The sequence below is a fragment of the Gopherus evgoodei genome, chromosome 10, assembly GCF_007399415.2.
Source record: "Gopherus evgoodei ecotype Sinaloan lineage chromosome 10, rGopEvg1_v1.p, whole genome shotgun sequence".
Taxonomy (NCBI): Eukaryota; Metazoa; Chordata; order Testudines; family Testudinidae; genus Gopherus; species Gopherus evgoodei.
This window is the reverse complement of record NC_044331.1, coordinates 4,805,422-4,822,141: the sequence shown is the minus strand read 5'-3', so window position 1 is coordinate 4,822,141 and position 16,720 is coordinate 4,805,422. Positions and strand designations below refer to the sequence as shown.

The 16,720-nt window shown below is 40.1% G+C and overlaps 1 protein-coding gene across 8 annotated transcripts in view; it reads left to right on the top strand.

Moving 5' to 3' along the window:
• Window positions 1-16,720, top strand: part of MAP2K5 (mitogen-activated protein kinase kinase 5) — a 189,437-nt gene that overhangs the window by 89,835 nt on the left and 82,882 nt on the right. For all 8 annotated transcript variants that reach the window (XR_004002314.1, XR_004002315.1, XR_004002316.1 and 5 more), the window contains 3 exons: window positions 11,542-11,615; window positions 12,549-12,599; window positions 16,181-16,252. Coding sequence is in view for 5 of the 8 variants with exons in the window: in XM_030577578.1 (XP_030433438.1) it covers window positions 11,542-11,615; window positions 12,549-12,599; window positions 16,181-16,252 (197 nt within the window). In the remaining 3 variants the exon portion in view is untranslated. The remainder of the gene's footprint in view (window positions 1-11,541; window positions 11,616-12,548; window positions 12,600-16,180; window positions 16,253-16,720) is intronic.

The following is a 16,720-nucleotide window of genomic DNA, read 5'->3' as shown; positions in this document are numbered from 1 at the left end:
GCCACACTAAGCCCTGTGATGTTGCTGACATCAGTGGAGTTATGCCAGGGATTAATTTTACTCGATAGCCTTTCACCTACTCTGGTTATGGATTTTTATTGCCTGCATCTTTTCTGTTCCTCCCCACCCAAACAAAAAAGGAGACAGACAACCAGATTTTCCAAAGTATTTAGGTGCCTAAAGATGCAGATAGATGCCTAATGGGATTTTCAGAAGTGCCTAAGCAAGTTAGGCACCTAACTCCCATTGAATTCAATAGGATTTGGATGCCTAACCTAAATAGGCACTTTTAATAATCCGACTAGGTACTCACCTGCATCTTTAGGCACATAAATATTTGGCTCATTACCCCTACACTACTATTTTGAAAGACAAAGAAGTGTAACTTTTTAAATCTCTGTAAGCAGAGTTGAAACCATTCTCAGTATAAAGCCCTATCTTCATTCCTCAAGTTAATTTTTTGACTTCTCTTAAATTTTCACCTATTTGTGACTTTTGGATTTTCTTAATAATATAATTATGGCTAAATTGATCCATATGTACCAGCTCTTTCAAAAACACTTGCCAAACTATGGCAGATGCTGAGAATATACCTGTTAGAGAACAAGGAAAGGATTAAGTAAGTATTTTGGCAAACAAGAAAAAAACCCATTGCATTTATAATGGTACCAAAGTGTCTGAAAATAACAGCCACAGATCTTAATGTTGCTAACAATACTGCTTAATTTAACCCATCTGCTCACTCAGTCCTGGTGCACAGTTGGAGGGTACAGTAGCAGACATTATTTGTGATTAAAAGGAGGATAAGAGAAAGTATCAACTCGGGGAGAAATGAGTAGTCTAAATTCAGTTTCTGCTTTAAACAGGAAGGATGAATTTACATTGTAAACGCTTTTGGGCAGGGCTAATCTTTTTGCTGATATGTTTTTATGTGCCTAGCAAATGGAACCCTGGTTTTGAGGTGCAATAGAAATAATAATAAAATTCCAGCCCGGTTCTTAGAATTTGTGACTTTTCAGCTCTTATTATTGTCAATCAGATTTGCAGTCCTAACTTCTCAGTTAATGTTTGTTCTGTGCTATACCTGCGAAAGGGTGCTGCTTTATCAGCAACATTTTTGTGTGTGAGGATGTTAATAGCATGCTGTTGGGAGAACAGAGGAATATGTATTTTATTAGCTCCAGGTGGAAAAATACCTACAGGTGGAAAAAGAGAGAGGTCGGGATTTTCAAAAGTGCCTGTGGGTGTTGGGCACCTAACTCCCTTAGGCTCCTTTGAAAATCATGCTATTAATTTGTAAGAGCTATCATTCATATTGGCCATTTTATAATTTTCTTCTCCTCTTCCAGGAGGAAATGAGGCTTTCATTGTGATGTTTACATTTGATAAAAATTACCGAGGATGGTTTAGATCTGGATAGTTATTTACAAAGAGATTCATAGATTCTAGGACCTCGAGAGGTCATCGAGTCCAGTCCCCTGCCCTCATGGCAGGACCAAATACTATCTAGACCATCCCTGATAGACATTTATCTAACTTACTCTTAAATATCTCCAGAGATGGAGATTCCACAATCTCCCTAGGCAATTTATTCCAGTGTTTAGCCATCCTGACAGTTAGGAACTTTTTCCTACTGTCCAACCTAAATCTCCCTTGCTGCAGTTTAAGCCTATTGCTTCTTGTTCTATCATTGGAGGCTAAGGTGAACAAGTTTTCTCCCTCCTCCTGACGACACCCTTTTAGATACCTGAAAACTGCTATCATGTCCCCTCTCAGTCTTCTCTTTTCCAAACTAAACAAACCCAGTTCTTTCAGCCTTCCTTCATAGGTCATGTTTTCTAGACCTTTAATCATCCTTGCTGCTCTTCTCTGGACCCTTCCAATTTCTCCACATCTTTCTTGAAATGCGGTGCCCAGAACTGAACAGACTACTGCAGTTGAGGCCTAACCAGCGCAGAGTAAAGCGGAAAAATGACTTCTCGTGTCTTGCTCACAACTCACCTCTTAATGCATCTGTCACAGAGTCCCCGGGCGATGCTCTGGAACTGCTCCCCACAAAGCCAGTCAAGACTTTGGGGAGCCTCCTCTCCTTTGGAGCAGACTGTCTTCAGGGCAAGAAGCTCACACGGCTTCACCTTCCTGGGTCTGACCTTGGAGCGTTCAGCATATGCCCCTCCATGCACTTCCCACAGTGAGTGTGCCCGGCTGGGTCCTAGGGAAGGCAGAGGGTCATGCACACACCCCTACTTTGCAGTCAGATGTGACTCTTAGCCAGCCAGTAAAACAGAGGTTTATTAGATTGACAGGAACACGGTCTAAAACAGAGCTTGTAGGTACAGAGAACGGGACCCCTCAGCTGGGTCCATCCTAGGGGACAGCGAGCCAGACACCTACATCTTCACTCACTCTACGTCCCCAGCCAGCTCCAAACTGAAACCCCCTCCAGCCCCTCCTCTCTGACATTTGTTTCTTTCCCAGGCCAGGAGGTCACCTGACCTCTTTGTTCTCCCACACCTTTAGCATCACCTTGCTGGGGGAAGGGCCTGGGCCATTAGTTGCCAGGAGACAGAGTGTCGGCCAGAAACTGAGGCACCCACACAGTATTCAGAGGAAACGTTAAGAACAGTCCCACTTCGTCACAGCATCCCAGAATCATATTTGCTTTTTTTGCAACAGCGTCACACTATTGACTCATATTTAGCTTGTGGTCCACTATAACCCCTAGATCCCTTTCTGCCGTACTCCTTCCTAGACAGTCTTGTCCGTTCTGTATGTGTGAAACTGATCGTTCCTTCCTAAGTGGAGCACTTTACATTTGTCTTTATTAAACTTCATCTTGTTTACCTCAGACCATTTCTCCAGTTTGTCCAGATCATTTTTGAATTATGACCCTGTCCTCCAAAGAAGTTGCAATCCCTCCCATCTGCAAACTTAATAAGTGCACTTTCTATGCCAATATCTAAGGGCTTGGCTACACTAAAACTCCAAAGCACTGCCGCGGGAGCGCTCCCGTGCAGTGCTTTGAAGTGCGAGTGTGGTCGCGGCGCCAGCGCTGGGAGAGAGCTCTCCCAGAGCTGCAGGTACTCCACCTCCCCATGGGGATTAGCTTACAGCGCTGGGAGTGCCAGCTCTGGGGCACTGTTTACACTGGCGCTTTGCAGCGCTGTAACTTGCTGCACTCGGGTGTGTTTTTTTCACACTCTTGAGCGAGAAAGTTGCAGCCCTGTAAAGCGCCAGTGTAGCCAAGGCCTAAGTCGCTGATGAAGATATTGAACAGAGCCAGTCCCAAAACAGACCCGTACAGAACCACCCCTTGTTATATCTTTCCAGCAAGATTGGGAACCATTAATAACTACTCTCTGAGTAGAGTTATCCAGCCAGTTATGCACCCCCCTTATAGTAGCCCCATCTAAGTTGTATTTGCCTAGTTTATTGATAAGAATATCGTGCAAGACCGTATCAAATGCCTTACTAAAGTCTAGGTATATCACATCCACCGCTTCTCTCTTATCCACAAGACTCGTTATCCTATCAAAGAATGCTATCAGATTAGTTTGACACGATTTGTTCTTTACAAATCCATGCTGGCTATTCCCCATCACCTTACCACCTTCCAAGTGTTTGCAGATGATTCCCTTAATTACTTGCTCCATTATCTTTCCTGGCACAGAAGTTAAACTAACTGGTCTGTAGTTTCCTGGGTTGTTTTTATTTCCCGTTTTATAGATGGGAACTATATTTGCCCTTTTCCAGTCTTCTGGAATCTCTCCTGTCCCTCATGATTTTCCAAAGATGATAGCTGGAGGCTCAGATACCTCCTCTATTAGCTCCTTTAGTGCTCTAGGATGCATTTCATCAGGCCCTGGTGACTTGCAGGCATCTAACTTTTCTAAGTGATTTTTACCTTGTTCTTTTTTATTTTATCTTCTAAACCTACCCTCTTCCCATTAGCATTCACGTTAGGCATTCCTTCAGACTTCTCTGTGAAGACTGAAACAAAGAAGTCATTAAGCATCTCTGCCATTTCCAAGTTTCCTGTTACTGATTCTCCCTCCTCACTGGGCAGTGGGCCTACCCTGTCCTTGGGCTTCCTCTTGCTTCTAACGTATTGATAAAAAGTTGTCTTGTTTCCCTTTATTACTGTAGCTAGCTTGAGCTCATTTTGTGCCTTTCTAATCCTGCCCCTGCATTCCTGTGTTGTTTGCCTATATTCATCCTTTGTAATCTGTCCTCGTTTCCATTTTTTATGACTCCTTTTTATTTTTTAGATCATGCAAGATCTCATAGTTAAGCCAAGGTGTCCTTTTGCCGCATTTTCTATCTTTCCTACCCATCGGAATAGCTTGCTTTTGGGCCCTTAATAGTGTCCCTTTGAAAAACTGCCAACTCTTTGTTACCCTTCATTCTGAGTTTCCTCAAAAATATGGAATTAACAGTTTATCTTCCTTCAAGAGCAAAGAGCGAATGGAACAGATGCAAAAGCTGCTATATACAAATGAAAAACTCTGTATCATGTTCCCAATGTACAAACAATGCCAGTTCACTTACATTAGAACCGTTCCCATAGTGGCCAATTCATGAAGTAAGTGTGAGAAGCCATTGCTTAGCCTCTTCACTGGTGAAATAGAGCAAAATATTATTTTAAACATTCATTTTAAAATGAGTTGTCTGCCTAATGAATTATGGGTGGTCTTTCAGATAACCAATAATATTTGTAGTCAAGCACAGACACTGTAAATGTAATATTTTATGCCTTATGTAATATCTTCTGCTTTGAGTTTAGAAGCTGAATCAGATTTTTTTCCTGCCCAGTTAACTGTGACTTCTCCAACATCATCTTCCATAACTTTCATTGGCTTGATTAAAAGGTGTACTGAATATTGGTTACGTCTTGATAGGTTACTTGGAATGGAAAGTACCTTGGTGCTTTCTGGAATGCATGAGCTACATCTGGTCCAAAGAGAAACACACAAGCTCATCCTTCTTCTCACTTCAGATTTTGCTGGGCTTGATCTGTTCCTAGCTTGCTCATACTGAAAATATGTATACCTAAGCCATAAAACAACAGATGGGACACTAAGTAACATGACAGAGTCCAGCAGTGTTCCCTCAAGGGACTTTGATTGTAAATAAACACGTATGGGCAAGTGGGCATGCATGCATCCACATCCTATATCTGTGCAGATGGATACAGAGTAATGAAGTGCAAATCAGAATACATATTTATTTCTCACTAGTGATGAGTAGCTATATATAGGATTTAATGCGTTAGGCAAATGGAAGAAAATTTAACCTTGACTTCTTTGCTATCATGCATAAAATGTATCACATAGAAGACTCTTATGGACTAAGGAGTCAAAAAATTCCACAGTGGTGATAATCCAGGTGGAGAAGTGGTCCTCATGAAAAAAGATGTATAATACAATGCAGCAAACATGGCAGTTTCTGACTAGAGCATGGATTAAAGCAAAGAAAACAAATAATGAGCAAGTCTTTTATTCCAGATCAGACATTTCAGCAAATATTGCAGCTTAACTTCAAACCATACCTTGTGGTTAATGAGGTGGTAGTTTGCATATTAATAAACCTAAAGCTGTAGTCATAGTCGTCATTACCCACATCAAACATAAACAAAAGATTAACACCTATACCACTTCTTTGGAAGATGTGAGAATGGCCCAATGCTAACTGCTCTCTCTTCCCCTCAGGATAAAGAATAGAAATGGAAGGGTAATGAGAAATGAACTTAGATTTAGCACAGAATTAGCAATCAAACTGGTCTAATTTTGCACAAAGTCAAAGTTTGCAGAAAGAGGAAGCCAAGTCCATTAAGTCCAAGAATAAAGTACAGAGAATATACATTCTATCCAAATGGTATTTCTTCTTTTCTCTAGTAAAGCATGCTCATTAAGGAGAAGTGCACACAATAAAATATTACATGAGTATGTTTTGGTGTATATATATTTCATGCATGTGGTTTTATCTGTACAAACAACGTACGTGTCTGATTGCTATATCCCTTCTACTGTAGTATTATGCTGTTATCTAGAAGGTGAGCAAGGCCTTCCAATTTGAGCGCTCATTCCAAATCCTTATTCTGGATACATTAGATAAAATGTTCAGGGTGCCTAAGTGATTTAGCCACTTTTGAAAATGGGACTTAAGTCCATTTGAAAATCTTATCCAGAATGCTGTAGTGGTAAAAAGAGGAGACTAGGAATTAGGATTCCTGGTTCTTGTTTCTGATTCTTCTATTGACTAAGAGTGAGTGTGGACAAGTTTCTTAACTTGCTTGTGCCTCAGTTTACCAGTAGGTCCAGTGGGCATAATAGGTATCTTACCAGGATAAAGTTTAATTAATTTGTCATTTAAAAGCCTTGAGTTCATTGGGTGAAAGGCTCCGTATAAATGCTAAGACTGTCAGCGACAATACACTCAGGGTATGGCTACACTTGACAGGAGCGCTGCCGCGGCAGCGCTTTGAAGTGTGAGTGTGGTCGGAGCGCCAGCACTGGGAGAGAGCTCTCCCAGCGCTGCACGTAAACCACATCCTCTACGGGTGTAGCTTGCAGCGCTGGGAGCCGCGCTCCCAGCACTTCGGCACTGATTACACTGAGGCTTTGCAGCGCTGTATCTTGCAGCGCTCAGGGGTGTGTTTTTTTCACACCCCTGAGCGCGAAAGTTGCAGCGCTGTAAAGTGCCAGTGTAGCCATGGCCTAAGCTACTTTATATCTGTTGCCACAAGACTTTGCACTAAAGCAGAAAACCCAGCCTGGGTGTGAAACGTATTGAAGTGGTGGAGACTTTCATTGAATTCTCTTGTTCTTTTGTGGAATGGTACAATAGCTGCAGCAGATAACTGAGACATCTGCATGCCATCAAGCACTATTTCCCAATTCCTGTCTCTCCCCCCCACGGCATCTCCTGGTTTTGAGGCTTTGCAGAAGAAGATCCTTTAGATTAAATCAAGTTTGCTAGGCCCAGTGGCCTTTTGTCACCCATGGTTACCTCCACCTACCAGAGGTGACATTTTAGCAGGAACCTCATTGCTCTATGCACACAATTGCTCAGATCTACAAGTGAGCGTTTTTTTGCCGTTTCCAGGGGAGCAGAGTTGTAGAACTTTCGTAAGTCGAATTCTGCCTGTTACATCTAATGGTGCAACATTTTAGCAAATAGCACACGTGTAAATAAATTGGGCAGTAAAATCTAACTTTACAAGTTTAGATCTGAACTCAGTCTTCCACTTTCTGGGTATATGAGCCTAGAGTGACTGCGTGTGCGTGTATACCAAGTCTCCAGGGTCAAGGTGTAACTTGACTCCAGAGCTCACCCTTTCCAGGCGGTATGTACAGTTATTGTAACAAGTATTAAAATAAATGTGTTCAGTTACTTACCTACATTTGGAAACTGAGTAACACCAAACCCTGAATGCTGGTCGCCAGTGCCAATCACTAGTGCAACAGCACTAACAATATGCATAATGACAGATTACATCATCCAGCAGTTACATTGGCAATGTCGAGTCAAAATTAAAGAAACCAGCAAGGCTTGTAGAATAGAGGCTGCTACCTAGTTTAGGATCATGTGCGCACTGGATCATATGCAGTTTTTTTTTCCTAGCTTAGATACATTAAATGGCTCTATCACCATGTACACCGATGCCTAACAGATATATCAAGTATAAATATGCACTCTCACATGCCCCTCCAGTTTAGGAAAAACAGTTGCCTCTGAAGGAAGTAGGCTGATAAGGTCAGCACAGAAAGAATATTTTCATTGTTTCATCTGCTTCATTGTTGTTATAAGTAATGTACTCAGAGCTGTCCATACCTAAAATGGTGTTTTTGCACTATTTGTTTTCCTTGCATTTTAGAGTATTGTATTTGTCAAAGGCAATAAAAGTCAAGACACTATTTTTTACAAATGCATTTTATTCAGAGTAATTATTCTGTTTACTTTGGAATAAGATGACTAAATGTTCAGTATTCAGATTCCTGACCCTCTGACAGTTCTGTTAACTGGTAAGTAAGAGCACATGTGTTCCATTTGTCTACAGAAAGGTGAAACAGCTTAGGCAGCTACATCATAAATAGAACATCTTCATCCTCCATAATGATGCTCTGCACAAATCATATGTAGTAAGCAAGCACTAGTGATGGGACTATAACAGGATTCAAAAAAGAGCTAGATAAGTTCATGAAGGATAGGTCCATCAATGGCTGTTAGCCAGGATGGGCAGGGATGATGTCCCTAGCCACTGTTTGCCAGAAGCTGGGAATGGGCCACAGGGGATGGATCACTTGATGATTCCCTGTTCTGTTCATTCCTCCCGGGGCACCTGACATTGGCCACTGTCGGAAAACAGGATCTGGGAGAGATGGACTTTTAGTCTGACCCAATATGGCCGTTCTTATGCTCTTAGGAGCTCTTTTGGCTATTGTTTAAATTCTTCAACTTCTAAACAGTAATATTAATGATAAGCAGATGAGTTTTACCTGCAGAAGGATTTCAGGATCAAGCACTTAATTAGAGCTGTTAATATTTAACATTCTGTAGGGCCACATCACAGATAGCAGCATGGAAGGTGGAAATGGACTGTCCAGAAGCCTACATCCTCCACTCACGCAGATGAATGAAACACGGTGTGGACTGGGTGAGACCTTGGCTCTGGCTCTCAAATGGGCTGGCCAGAACTGGTGTACTGGACAACATATGTTGCGCTGGTTATAGACCCAGCACAATTTGCTCTGGAGAGGGAGTAGTAAGGGGAACTGGGAGGAAGAATATGACTCTGAGTCACAGTCTCCCCCGGGTCTGCTCCTAGGGCAGCATAACAACGCATTGTCCCTTATTGTGGGCTCAAGGCACATCTACAGTCAAGCCCTTAGTGAAAATTTTATTGAAGAAGAATGTAGCTGTATGGATACCATCCTAAACATAGTATTTCCCTCACACTGTGGGACAGGTTTCTCAGAGCTGCTGTGTTCTGCCTCCTTCCCAGATATAAGCCTATTGCCTGGAAGAGGCTCCTGTACTTCAGAATAGAGAAGGGCAGCGTTTTTAGGTGCCTTGTAAAACAGCTAGATGCTGTGAATGCAGCAAGGGTGGGGAAAGCCACTGACTTCCTTCTCCTGACTAAGCTGAAGTTCAGTCTAAGAGCCAAAGCCTAGTCCTGTTGAAATCAATGGGAACTTTGCCAGTGATACTGGAGGGACTAAAGGTTTGGCTCTCTGTGTATAAAATACATGAATGTTGCCATTGTTAAACCACTGTTGTATTACAGATCCAATCATTGTATTGCATTTGGTAGAAATATGTGGGTAGATTGGGACTCTAATAGCCTGAGAGCCTTCAGAACTCTGGGATCCTCACATAATCATGTAGACCACACTTCCCCAGCTCGACTCTTACGTATGTCACACATCCTCCCAGCTGCTGCCCTCTGACCCATCTCTCAGGTTGTATTGTGCAAGTGTAAGATATGAGGAAAGTGAGGAGAGGAGTATTGTGAATGTAAGGTGCATCATTAGCAGGTGGCTGGCTGGCCAGTTACAATCATCTGTACACCATGTTGCTCACAAACTCTGAACTAGGGACCTCTCCCAAGAATTCAGTCTGACCTTGGTAAGATAGTTACTGTGCTTGTTTGATTGTTAATTATCCTTTTTTAAATATCTACAACTGTTTTGGAGCCATTGACTTTGCTCTGCAATTAGATGTAGGGACTTCATGTTTCACTGCAATCTTCCTTTAAATGCATTCCTGCTGTAAACAGATTAATTTGTAATGCAAACTGTCAGCATATTTTGCATTTTTAATTGTACCTGCTGTTTAGCTCATTAGAATGCAATGCAGACGTATTAACTAGGTAGATGTATCTGCTGACATATTTTCAGAAGACAATTAAACATAATGAATAGGATTATTGTGCAGCCTATGGCTGCTGTACTGTTCTTACACATTCATAATGGAGACATGCTGGTGACACTCCAGGTCTAGTTAAACTGAGAATGGTCACCCAGCAGTAGAGAATTGTATACAGTTTAATAGATTGCTACAAACAGACAGTACTTGAGTCTTCCCAAAATTTGTATTAGAAAATAACGTATTTTAAAATGTTGGTTGAAAGAGCACTGAGGCTCTTCGGACTGCATGGATAGTTTTAAATCAGTATTTTGCCTCACCTACTGGTGAGGTCAGTGAGAAATCATTAAGAGTATCAGAGGCAAACTGAATCTATACAGTTGAAATAAGGATTATGTGAAATAGGCACTGTGTCCTTGAAGCTCATACATGATGGTGATTTTTTGTTTTGGGTGTCGGGGAGAGAGATTACAAATACACTGATTTTATTAATATGCTCTTGAAACATGGAGAACATTACCAAAGTATTGATGGCGCCCACCCTTTTAAAAAAATAGCTTTCTTTTTGCCCCAAACATCGGAGCATTTAATCAGCTTGTTAATTGAAGTTATATACTTTACATTACAAAGACAAATTAAGCAAGCTACTGTGATACCCAGAAAACATCTGTTAAACAAAGCCAAAGTTAATGATAAACAAAATTAGGTTCTCTCGTAGTTGGTTTTCATCCATCTGCACCCAACTACTGTTTTCTTTTAAAAAAGGCAAAGACGCAACCTATTACTTTCAATTCGTAATACCATGAGAAAGCAGTCATTACACATATCCACCATACTTTAATCTGTGCAAGTTTTTGGTCAGAGCTGCATCAAGCCATTTATCATGTATTCTGGCCAGCATCCCTGGAATGGAAAGATCTGCACTACATTTGATCAGTTAAAGGAAACAATTAGAAGTCTATCTACTGGTAGAATGTACAGTAAGATCTTACCACTTCTGTTTCTTGTCACAGACTGTCAACTTTATAATCTCTGCACTGAGAGGGTCTTATTTTATGATGTTCATTGATGTGTTTATTTGTTAGAGTGGGATTAGCAGTCCATTTTGATAGGATTGTGGGAGTTCATTTATGTGACAGCACTGAGATCATGGGAGGAGTGCACCAGTCCTGTCAGAGGAGCCATGTAGGTAGAGCCACGTTGACTTCAACAGGGCTCTGTGCAGGCACGTAGGTCCACCTTATTTGGATCTGCTAGAGTATTTGATGTGTGTATATTTGTGTGTGTGTGTGTGTGTGTGTGTGTGTATGCCTGTGTCGTGTGTGGAGGGTGTATAATATGTATGCGTATCCAATAATATAGAGTGTGTGTGTATAATAATTTTTTTTTAAATCTTGTTACCACTACTTGAAATCCAAGCAGCTGAAGAGAGACGATTACAAGAAGATCAATACAGGGTTTATAAGGGGGTTAGACTAGAATATAGGTTTAATTATTGGAATCCAACCTTGGTGAGGAAGTAGTGCAATGTTAGAGTGTTACAGCTCAAAGAGATTAAATTTAAAATGTCTGCTATTAAAAACCTGACATGACTAGATGCATATATATCTTTATATCAAAATTGCATACACAGAATAATTTATGTGAATGCCCTCTTTTGTCCCTCTTTGACAGATGTGAAACCCTCTAATATGTTGGTGAACACACGAGGACAGGTGAAGCTGTGCGACTTTGGGGTTAGCACACAGGTATCTCCTCCCTTAGCTATTTACCTATTCTTTTTTCTAAAATAGAAATCACCTGGCTACAAGACAAACAGGCCTGCAGCAGGCTCTCCTCTGCTGGGAGAGTGTTATTCATTTGTAATCTCGAAGTGACTTTCCTTCATCAGAATATGATTGTTCATTGTTTAATGACAGTAAAAACTGCTGATATTGTAATTACTACTTACGAATAGCAAACTTCATTGATATGCAGCTTCGATATGAAAGCGTTTTGGCCAGACAAAAGGGAGGGCAGAGTGGGAGACGTGTCTGGGGAGCCCAACTGGCCCACAATAAAAATTAATATTGGTAGCAACAATAGTGGTGGGCCTTTACAATGTGCAGCACAAATTTTAATTAATTTCCATTTTGGGCCTCCCTGGAGAACTTCAGTGATAGTGACCCATGAGCTTGCTGTGATGTTGATTTGAATTGCAGCCACCTTTTCTCTCCGCCAAACATGAGGACCAAAGAGAAGGTCAGCGTTGTATTATAAGTTGTCAAAGTCTGTTGTCCCTCCAGCGTATTTAGTGCTCATTGCGTTCTAGTAATGAATGTGGCTTTATTCACATCTTGAGCCAGCTGACTGAAAAATGAGTGTGTTCAATCCTACTTCAAATTGACTTTTTATATCAGACTAGTTTGGGGATACTAAAGCTATAAGCATCCTGTTTAACGGAATTGTTTAAGGTTATCTGCTATAAACTGTAACGCAGTGCTTGTTTTAAATTGAAACTCACATTCAAAAGAAAAGACAGATTTAATCATTTTTAGTGCCTTTGTAGATAAATTTGTTCCCTTTTACATAATTTTTAGTTGATTTATAGAAATGATTATTGTAGATTAAATGAGGAATAATTGCCCATTTTATTTCCACATTATCTTTATATTGTTCTAACAGACTGTTTTGTCTGATAGCTGGTGAATTCTATAGCCAAGACGTATGTTGGAACAAATGCTTATATGGCGGTAAGTAAATTTATGCAGAAATAACATTTCAAAAGAAGTCTTTGTATGCTGCTTTGTTCTATATGATGTAGGATATATTTTTAAATCGGGGGTTTTCTCAGATTTCTTCCTGTCTGCATCTTAACAGAGTATGTCCTATGGAAACCGCTCCCATTCACCATCACACAGATTAACATCCCTCCTCCTTGTGATCACACAGCATCTCTGTGACAGCTACAGCAATTGCTGATAAGGAAAAGTAATATTGGGAAAGTATTTCTTTAACGTGTTTATAATTGTCTCAAAAGCAGTGTAACAGCTTGGAACAGAGGAGAGCCAATACAATATTAACAGCTAGCTCTCCAGGGGTAGCCAGCATTTGTGTGGCGGATCACCCATGGTCCATTGTTGCTCACAGTTTGGGAACCACTGTTCTAAGGTCTCTGTTTAGCAAACAGTTAAGCGTGTGCTTAAATCTCATTGACTTCAGTGAATCTAAACATGTGCTTAAGTGCTTTGCTTGCTTAAAACACTTTCTATCAGATCTATTCATAGTTCAATTTGAAAATGTTTGCGAAATGTGTTAGGATGAAAGTACAAATTTGATAAGTGGAAAGTGCTAAGCCCCCACCTTAGTTAACCCCAATGACATACACTGGTTTTGTTATACTAGACAACACAGAAAGTATTATACCATTAGACCATTAACTTGCATGTTTTAGGGTTTCACTTTCATGCAATGCTTATCCATTTAATCAGTACATTTCATCTGTTACTTAACCAAGAAATTTTACATGCCATGATAAGATTACTTGTGTGTTCTGTCTACAGAATAATATATATATTTCCATTCCTTTTAAATCAAATTAACAAACTTTTATGATATCTCTTTCTGGGGATTTCTGTCATAGGTTTGACAGATTGGATTCTACCATTTTACCATGCCTGTTAAGTGGCAAGTGACTCTAGTCCTGTTGGAAAGACTAGGTTTAAAATTAAATAAAGAAAGTGGTGGCATAAATAATATTGAGAGAATACGACAAAAGCTACCACAAATTTGTCTTTGACAAAGTTTGTACAAATGGTTTCACCCCATTTTGTGGAGTATGAGAATGTAGAATTAATGTGGAGTCCTTGTCTAGTGTTTAAAATATAGTTTTGGCAAAAAAACATTGCTCTTATATCTAAAAATAAATGAGAAAAATGGATCCTGCATTTGGCAAAGGACAGTCTGCAAACAGTACTGTAGTACAAAATACCTGGCATTTGTCCTGTCAAACTCCAGAAGATGGGAGGGAGCTGGAGAAATCTATGATCTTTAATTGCTTTTATATATTTTTTTTCTTACGTCCTTGTTAGCAGATAACAAGCAGGGAGTCCATTTATTTGCTAAGTGTTTTTCTAGTCAAGAAGTGCACATCATTTAGCCTCTGAAACAATCATGTCACCATCCTAACAAGCCTTAAACCACACTGTGTGATCAGAATATTAGGTATGGGCAAAATGTAAAATACATCAAATGTATTACTTTTGATACCCCGGCCTGCTGATTGCTACAGCTCCAATCTCTGAAAAAGTGGAAATACTGTGATTACAAAAAAAAAAACTTCAAATGACTCCACTTCTCTAACTCAGCACTTATTCTTAGAGTGGCTTTAAATAGCTCTAATAATTAAATTGTATTTTTCGTTTAATGAACAAATCCAGATTACAGTTCTCCTTCCCAGGTGTACATTAAAGAAATTACTTTTTTCTTATTGTTTATGGATGAATGTGATGCGTCCATCTGTTAATTGAAAATGAGAGGAGTCAAACTATAAAATATTTGATCGGATTTCATGTATTAAAATTGCTTTGCTTCTTGAGTGAGTTGTTGCCAGTCATCAAATTTATACCTCAGTCTCCAAAAGATAATATAAAATTACTTGTGTTTTGTACCAGTGTGCAAGAACAGAAGCTTTGATGTGAAAATATGATTACAAGACAAAGCAGTGTTACGTGACACTTCGAAACGTGGAAGTAGATGGACAGATGTAACTATTTTGTGCACCTATTTCCGTGGTGGTGGTGGTGTTTTTGAGTCCTCAGTTTTACTTACATGATATTTTACTACCTTAAAGCATTACCTGTTATAAAAAAGAAGTAAATAATTTAAAAATGGCCAGATTGAACTGCGTATCTGATTTGGCTGCTAAATGAAGGCTAAGGTATAGTCCATACTAGAAAAGGTGTACTTGTATAGCTATGCTGGTAGAGCCATACTGGCAAATCCTCCTAGCATAGAGACAGCTTCTACCGGCAAATAGTCCCCTTTGCCACTTTAGCTTATAACTTGTTCCCTGAACTAAATAGGTTATAGAGGCTAAAGCACTTTTTGGCCAGTATAATAACTTTGTCTATGCTGTGGCTTTTGCCTGTATAAAAATATCATAAAAAGATTACACCCCTAACCCACATTATCATACCAGAAAACTTTCTCATGTAAACTTGTCCTAGAATAACTGTATTTATGAATGATTGTCTTGGTGGCCACAGTAATAAGATTCTTGTTTTATGTAAGTATGTAGCTCAGTATAAACTAAGCATTCTGTCTGACACAAGCTGACTTTTTTCGCATGGTAATTCTGGAAAGCTGTTTAGAATGGTGATCCATAAAGATAACAGAGACAGCTCTGTGTTCCTTTACTTAACATTCATGCTGTGATAAAAGCCCTCAACCTGGGATTAGCAGTGCAGAGTAAACATCCCGAAACACGTTGGACTGGCACTAATTTGGGAGTGTGTTTTCTGAAAAGGTCTCTGGATTATTAGAGACTAGAAATACAGCCAGTGGTTTGTAGGTAGTTGGCTAGACAGGTGAATTAATAGCACAGCGGGGAGAGAAGTCTCATGGAGTCTTTTATTGTTGAATTTCACACTGTACTTGACCTTGGAAAGCTTGAATTGTACCTTTCAGATAAAAAATAGCTGTTTCATTTTACAGTGTTCTTTTATTTCTGTAAATGGGCTGTTAATAGTTTTGAGTGAAATCTTTTTTATTGTTTTAATATATTAATTGAAGAGTTTTAAAAGAAAATTGCTAAGCGCGTGACTCTCTTTTGAAGCATTAGCTTGCTAATTGTAAAAGTAACTTGGGTTTAATTCAGTCTCATTAATTTTTCACCCCCTGCACCCCTATTCAGTTCCTTTACTCAGTATTTTTGTTCATGGTGTACCTTACCTCTCACTCTGGACTAGAAGTAAATCCGTTCCATATCGGAGGCTTAGAACCTGATATGGTGCTTTGTTGTGGAGGTGCACACTGTTGATTTTCTTGTGAAATAAGGTAGTCCAGGCACAAATTCATTAGCCAAGTTTACTAGGTACATGGCCATGCAGGATGGCGTGTCTGAGCGGGGCAGAGCCCCTTGCCTAGTTGCAGAACCCAGGTAAAAATAAAGTGTGTCATGTTTATGAATAACCTCGTATGTTCATTATTTTTCAGATTAGACAAATTGAATTTTAAGATTCCTGCAAAATTTTGAGCTAGTTTATTTGCCCAGAGATGCATGTTTGTTTGTTTGGGCTAAAGATGATTTTTTTTTTCCCCTCCTTTCTTTCAGCCTGAACGAATTTCAGGGGAGCAATACGGGATTCATTCTGATGTATGGAGTTTAGGGATTTCCTTCATGGAGGTATGTAAGCATATATACTTGTTCTTTAAGGCACATTGTAAGAACTGAACTAAATCTAAGATTCAAATTATTTTTACACATTCCCTATTATACAACAAAGTTCCTTTTGTATATATAAGCTTAGCCACTGCTAAGTTTCTCACTGTATCTAGAATGGATTCGTTCTCAGTGGATCAAATCCACCTAGGTATGGAGAGCCCATATGCTCCAATTAAGCCCTTTGGTAGGGCTGTGTAGTGAGAGTGGGGATCAGCGTATGTGGAGTGCGGTTGGGAGGACATCTCTACACTCCCTGCATGCCACTGGCGGTGGGGTTGTTCTATACCAGGTTTGAAAAGGCCAGTGCAAACTAGCCCACTAAGGGTGGGCCATCATAGGGCTGTGGAGATCCAGAGGCTGAGCTGGGTAAATACCATTCTTGAACCCCAGTGGAGTTCCTTGCAGACAGCCTGACAATTGTGGCTTTGT